At 51.0% G+C, this 7065-nt stretch overlaps 1 protein-coding gene across 1 annotated transcript; it reads left to right on the forward strand.

The window, feature by feature from the left end:
- Positions 1-277: 277 nt before the first annotated feature.
- LOC116365269 (adhesion G protein-coupled receptor L1-like) lies at positions 278-3704 on the forward strand. Its single transcript, XM_031817955.1, has 4 exons — positions 278-382; positions 1552-1720; positions 2768-2923; positions 3645-3704. Exons 1-4 carry the CDS (start codon positions 312-314, stop codon positions 3702-3704), a joined length of 456 nt encoding a protein of 151 aa, XP_031673815.1. The 5' UTR covers positions 278-311.
- Positions 3705-7065: the final 3361 nt, after the last annotated feature.

Raw genomic sequence — 7065 nt, forward strand, 5'->3', positions numbered from 1 at the left:
GCTGTATTGTGTGTGTGTGTGTGTGTGTGTGTGTGTGTGTGGTGTGTGTGTGTGTGTGTGTGTGTGTGTGTGTGTGTGTGTGTGTGTTGTGTGTGTGTGTGTGTGTGTGTGTGTGTGTATGTGTGTGTGTGTGTGTAGGTGTTGGCTGCAGATGGACAACTACTTCATCTGGAGTTTCCTGGGTCCTGTATCTGTCATTATATGGTGAGACAAACCCACACCACTCTCAACATGTGAGCACACACATACACATGGGATTGACCTCTGACCTCTGACCCTGTGACCCCCAGCTGAACCTGGTTGTCTTGGTGATGACTCTTCACAAGATGGTGCACAGTTCCTCCGCCCTCAAACCCGACTCCAGTCGTCACGACAACCTCAGGTGAGCCCCGCCCCCTGGAACATATGTGACAGGCATGATTGGTTGTTTGTTTTGGGCAGGGAGGGACAGAAAGGCTCATGGGAAGGGGTAGAAACAGGGAGAAGTAACAGAGGACTCAAATAGTGAAAAGTAGAAGATGTGAGGCTTAAAAAGTTATGTCAAAATAACATGACATAACATCTTCTCCTTCTGCTTCCTCCCTAACCCCCACCTCCCTCTCTCTCTCCCCCTAACCCCCACCTCCCTCTCTCTCTCCCCCTAACCCCCCTCTCTCTCTCTCCCCCCTAACCCCCCCTCCTCTCTCTCTCTCCCCCCTAACCCCTCCCTCTCTCTCCCCCCTAACCCCCACCTCCCTCTCTCTCTCCCCCCCCTAACCCCACCTCCCTCTCTCTCCCCCCCCCTAACCCCCACCTCCTCTCTCTCTCTCCCCCTAACCCCCCTCCCTCTCTCTCTCCTCCCTAACCTCCCCTCCCTCTCTCTCTCCTCCCTAACCCCCACCTCCCTCTCTCTCCTCCCTAACCCCACCTCCCCTCTCTCTCTCCCCCTTAACCCCCACCTCCCTCTCTCTCTCCCCCCTAACCCCACCTCCCTCTCTCTCTCTCCTCCCTAACCCCCACCTCCCTCTCTCTCTCCCTTAACCCCCACCTCCTCTCTCTCTCTCTCCCCCTTAACCCCCACCCTCCTCTCTCTCCTCTCTCTCTCCCCCCCCCCCTCCTCTCTCTCCTCCCTAACCCCCACCTCCCCTCTCTCTCTCCCCCTTAACCCCCCTCTCTCTCTCCCCCTTAACCCCCCTCTCTCTCTCCCCCTTAACCCCCACCTCCCTCTCTCTCTCTCCTCCTAACCCCCACCTCCCTCTCTCTCTCTCCCTAACCCCCTCTCTCTCTCCCCCTTAACCCCCACCTCCCCCTCTCTCTCTCCCCTTAACCCCCACCTCCCTCTCTCTCTCTCCTCCTAACCCCCACCTCCCTCTCTCTCTCCTCCCTAACCCCCACCTCCCCCTCTCTCTCTCCCCCTTAACCCCCACCTCCCTCTCTCTCTCTCCTCCCTAACCCCCACCCCTCTTTCTCCTCCATGCCTCTAAACCTCTCCCCATCTCCCTCTCCTCTCTTCCTCCCCCTCCCTCTCCTCTCTTCCTCCCTCCTCCCTCTCCTCTTTCTCCCTCTCTACAGAGCGTGGACTGTGGGTTCGCTCACCCTCCTCTTCCTCCTGGTGGTGACCTGGTCTCTGGGGCTCGTCTTCCTCTCATCTCCCTCTCTCCTCCTCTCCTACCTCTTCTCTTCCCTTAACACGGCCCAGGCTCTGCTCATCACAATACTGTTCTGTACACTCACTAGGAAGGTAGGTGGGGTCTCAATACTGTTCTGTACACTCACTAGGAAGGTAGGTGGGCTCTCAATACTTTCCTGTACACTCACTAGGAAGGTAGGTGGGCTCTCAATACTGTTCTGTACACTCACTAGGAAGGTAGGTGGGCTCTCAATACTGTTCTGTACACTCACTAGGAAGGTAGGTGGGCTCTCAATACTGTTCTGTACACTCACTAGGAAGGTAGGTGGGGTCTCAATACTGTCCTGTACACTCACTAGGAAGGTAGGTGGGGTCTCAATACTGTCTGTACACTCACTAGGAAGGTAGGTGGGGTCTCAATACTGTCTCTCACCAGGAAGAGGTGGGGTCTCAGTACTGTCTCTCACCAGGAAGAGGTGGGGTCTCAGTACTGTCTCTCACCAGGAAGAGGTGGGGTCTCAGTACTGTCTCTCACCAGGAAGAGGTTGGGTCTCAATACTGTCTCTCACCAGGAAGAGGTGAGGTCTCAGTACTGTCTCTCACCAGGAAGAGGTGGGGTCTCAATACTGTCTCTCACCAGGAAGAGGTGGGGTCTCAGTACTGTCTCTCACCAGGAAGAGGTGGGGTCTCAATACTGTCTCTCACCAGGAAGAGGTGGGGTCTCAGTACTGTCTCTCACCAGGAAGAGGTGGGGTCTCAATACTGTCTCTCACCAGGAAGAGGTGAGGTCTCAATACTGTCTCTCACCAGGAAGAGGTGGGGTCTCAGTACTGTCTCTCACCAGGAAGAGGTGGGGTCTCAATACTGTCTCTCACCAGGAAGAGGTGGGGTCTCAATACTGTCTCTCACCAGGAAGAGGTGGGGTCTCAATACTGTCTCTCACCAGGAAGAGGTGGGGTCTCAGTACTGTCTCTCACCAGGAAGAGGTGAATCTCAGTACTGTCTCTCACCAAGAAGAGGTGGGGTCTCAGTACTGTCTCTCACCAGGAAGAGGTGAATCTCAATACTGTCTCTCACCAGGAAGAGGTGAGGCTGATCATGTATTGTATTATATTTGCTATGTGTTTCAGTATATACGGTGTGTTCATGTTTGTCCAGGGCCATAAGGACTATGGGAAGTGTGTGCGTCACTCCCAGTGCTGTGACTGTTCCTCCACCACCAGTTCACCTGGCTCTGTGAAGGGTGCCGCCCTACGGGCCAACAGCCGCTACTGCAGTACCAACCAGGCACGCAGGGCTACTGCTAACAGACAGGTACACACACACACACACACACACAACAGCACGCAGGGCTACTGCTAACAGACAGGTACACACACACACACACAACAGCACGCAGGGCTACTGCTAACAGACAGGTACACACAACACCACACACACACACACACAACAACACGCAGGGCTACTGCTAACAGACAGGTACACACACACACATACACACACAACAGCACGCAGGGCTACTGCTAACAGACAGGTACACACACACACACCACAACAGCACGCAGGGTACTGCTAACAGACAGGTACACACACACACAACAGCACACAGGGCTACTGCTAACAGACAGGTACACACATACACACACAACAGCACGCAGGGCTACTGCTAACAGACAGGTACACACACACCACACACACACACACACACACACACACACACACACCACAACGGCACGCAGGGCTACTGCTAACAGACAGGTACACACACACACACACATGTAAGACACACACACAACGGCACGCAGAACTCCCACTAACAGAAAGGTACACAACACACAGTGACTTCCTGATGAAAGCTATGAGTGTGTTGTAAACCAAGTGTGTGTGCGTGTGCGTGTGTGCATGTGCGTGCGTGTGTGTTGTGTGTGTGTGTGTGTGTGTGTGTGTGTGTGTGTGTGGTGTGTGTGTGTGTGTGTGTGTGTGTGTGCGCGCGTGTGCGTGTGTGTGTGTGTGCGTGTGTGTGTGTGTGTTGCAGAGTCGCATTAGGAGGATGTGGAACGATACAGTGCGCAGACAGACTGAGTCTTCCTCATAGCTGCTGATGTCAACACCACACCTACACTCAACAGAGGTCAGTCCTCTCCTCCTTCTCATCCTCCTCTCCTAGCCCTCTCCTCCTTCTCATCCTCCTCTCCTAGCCCTCTCCTCCTTCTCATCCTCCTCTCCTAGCCCTCTCCTCCTTCTCATCTCCCCTCTCCTCTACTCCTCTCCTCTAGTCCTCTCCTCTACTCCTCTCCTCTACTCCTCTCCTCCAGTCCTCTCCTCCCTCCACATCCCCCTCTCCTCTATCTCCTCTCCTCTACTCCTCTCCTCTAGTCCTCTCCTCTACTCCTCTCCTCTAGTCCTCTCCTCTAGTCCTCTCCTCTAGTCCTCTCCTCTACTCCTCTCCTCTACTCCTTCCTCCAGTCCTCTCCTCCTCCACATCCCCCTCTCCTCTACTCCTCTCCTCTAGTCCTCTCCTCCAGTCCTCTCCTCCTCCACATCCCCTCTCCTCTAGTCCTCTCCTTAGTCCTCTCCTCTAGTCCTCTCCTCTACTCCTCTCCTCTAGTCCTCTCCTCTAGTCCTCTCCTCTACTCCTCTCCTCTAGTCCTCTCCTCTAGTTCTCTCCTCTACTCCTCTCCTCTACTCCTCTCCTCTAGTCCTCTCCTCTAGTCCTCTCCTCTTGTCCTCTCCTCTACTCCTCTCCTCTACTCCTCTCCTCTAGTCCTCTCCTCTAGTCCTCTCCTCTAGTCCTCTCCTCTAGTCCTCTCCTCTACTCCTCTCCTCTAGTCCTCTCCTCCTCACCCTCTTTTCCTCTGGTTCTCCTCCTCTTTCTTCCCCTATTTCGTGTTCTCTTCTTTTAGAGTCTTTCCTTAACTCTCCTCTCTCTCTCCCCCCCCTCTCCCCTCTCTCCCCCTCTCTCCGTCCCCCCCCACCCTCTCCCTCTCTCCCCTCTCGCCCCCCCCCTCTCTTCTCTCGTCTCCTCCCCCTTCTCCCTCTTCTCGCCCTCTCTCCTCTCTCTCCGCTCATCTAGCTGGCCTGGGTAACCATTCCCTGACTAACCCCAGTGTTACAGGACTCACCCTAGTAGGTCTTCTCCTTATGACAGCCTACCTGGCTTCAGGGGCTACAGCCAGCCCTCCCCTGGCCTCTTCACCACCCTACTGTACATCTATCTATCTGTATATCTATCTGTATAATTCTGTCTGTAGTATCTATCTCTCGTATCTATCTATCCTATCTATCTATCTATCTATCTATCTATCTATCTATCTGATCTATCTATCTATCTAATCATCTATCTATTCCTATCTATCTATCCTCTCTCGTGTCTGTCTGTATATTCTATCTCTCTATCTATCTCCTCTTCTATTATCGATCTATTCTGATCTATCTATCTATCTATCTATCCTATCTATCTATCCTATCTATCTATCTATCTATCTATCTATCTATCTATCTATCTATCTATCTATCTATCTATCTATCTATCTATCTATCTATCTATCTATCTATCTATCTATCTCTCTATCTCTCTATCTATCTATCTATCCATCTCTCTGTGTCTGTCTGTCTGTCTGCCTGTCTGTTTGTCTGTCTCTCTGACGGTCTCTCTCTTTCTGTCTCTCTCTCTATCTCACTACCTGTCTGTCTGTCTCTCTGACGGTCTCTCTCTCTCTGTCTCTCTCTCTCTTTGTCTCTCTCTCTACCTCACTACCTGTCTGTCTCTCTCTCTATCTCACTACCCGTCTGTCTGTCTCTCTATCACACTACCTGTCTGTCTGTCTCTCTATCTCACTACCTGTCTGTCTCTCTCTCTATCTCACTACCTGTCTGTCTGTCTCTCTATCTCACTACCTGTCTGTCTCTCTCTCTATCTCACTACCTGTCTGTCTCTCTCTCTATCTCACTACCTGTCTGTCTCTCTCTCTATCTCCTACTGTCTGTATGTCTCTCTATCTCACTACCTGTCTGTCTCTCTGACGGTCTCTCTCTTTCTGTCTCTCTCTCACTACCTGTCTGTCTGTCTCTCTGACGGTCTCTCTCTCTCTGTCTCTCTCTCTCTTTGTCTCTCTCTCTACCTCACTACCTGTCTGTCTCTCTCTCTATCTCACTACCTGTCTGTCTGTCTCTCTATCGCACTACCTGTCTGTCTGTCTCTCTATCTCACTACCTGTCTGTCTCTCTCTCTATCTCACTACCTGTCTGTCTGTCTCTCTATCTCACTACCTGTCTGTCTCTCTCTCTATCTCACTACCTGTCTGTCTCTCTCTCTATCTCACTACCTGTCTGTCTCTCTCTCTATCTCACTACCTGTCTGTATGTCTCTCTATCTCACTACCTGTCTGTCTCTCTGACGGTCTCTCTCTTTCTGTCTCTCTCTCACTACCTGTCTGTCTGTCTCTCTGACGGTCTCTCTCTCTCTGTCTCTCTCTCTCTCTTTGTCTCTCTCTCTACCCTCACTACCTGTCTGTCTGTCTCTCTACCTCACTACCTGTCTGTCTCTCTCTCTATCTCACTACCTGTCTGTCTGTCTCTCTATCTCACTACCTGTCTGTCTGTCTCTCTATCTCACTACCTGTCTGTCTCTCTCTCTATCTCACTACCTGTCTGTCTCTCTCTCTATCTCACTACCTGTCTGTCTGTCTCTCTATCTCACTACCTGTCTGTCTGTCTCTCTATCTCACTACCTGTCTGTCTGTCTCTCTATCTCACTACCTGTCTGTCTCTCTCTCTATCTCACTACCTGTCTGTCTGTCTCTCTATCTCACTACCTGTCTGTCTCTCTCTCTATCTCACTACCTGTCTGTCTCTCTCTCTCCCATCTCCTCTCTTTCTCTGCCTTATTCTTATTTTCAGTTCAGTCTGCATGTTTACGTTATTAAAAAGTCAGTCTGTTGTTTGTCAGTCTGTCTCTGACTGTCCGTCTTTCCTTTCCTGTCCTGACCGGTCCTGTCCTGTCCTGACCTGTCCTTTCCTGTCCTGACCGGTCCTGTCCTGTCCTGACCTGTCCTTTCCTGTCCTGATCGGTCCTGTCCTGACCTACAGGGACCTTCAGAGACATACAGAGTACGCCCTCCTCCTTTCCTCCTGTTGTACCAGTCTGTTGTATTTACAGATGTAATATATATATATATGTGTTGGTTGATCAGTCTGTTGTATTTACAGATGTAATATATACAGTGGGGCAAACAAGTATTTAGTCAGCCACCAATTGTGCAAGTTCTCCCACTTAAAAAGATTAGAGAGGCCTGTAATTTTCATCATACGTACACTGCAACTATGACAGACAAAATGAGAAAAGAAATCCAGAAAATCACATTGTAGGATTTTTTATGAATTTATTTGCAAATTATAGTGGAAAATAAGTATTTGGTCAATAACAAAAGTTTATCTCAATACTTTGTTATATACCC

Source organism: Oncorhynchus kisutch, unplaced genomic scaffold (genome assembly GCF_002021735.2).
Source record: "Oncorhynchus kisutch isolate 150728-3 unplaced genomic scaffold, Okis_V2 scaffold1216, whole genome shotgun sequence".
Classification (NCBI taxonomy): domain Eukaryota; kingdom Metazoa; phylum Chordata; class Actinopteri; order Salmoniformes; family Salmonidae; genus Oncorhynchus; species Oncorhynchus kisutch.

Bases quoted from the DNA above. Each gene is read 5' to 3' on its own strand.
- LOC116365269 (XM_031817955.1), top strand. From the start codon at position 312: ATGACTCTTCACAAGATGGTGCACAGTTCCTCCGCCCTCAAACCCGAC. The intron at 1,721-2,767 runs GTAGGTGGGGTC...ATGTTTGTCCAG, and splicing joins TCTGTACACTCACTAGGAAG to GGCCATAAGGACTATGGGAA. The intron at 2,924-3,644 runs GTACACACACAC...TGTGTGTTGCAG, and splicing joins GGGCTACTGCTAACAGACAG to AGTCGCATTAGGAGGATGTG.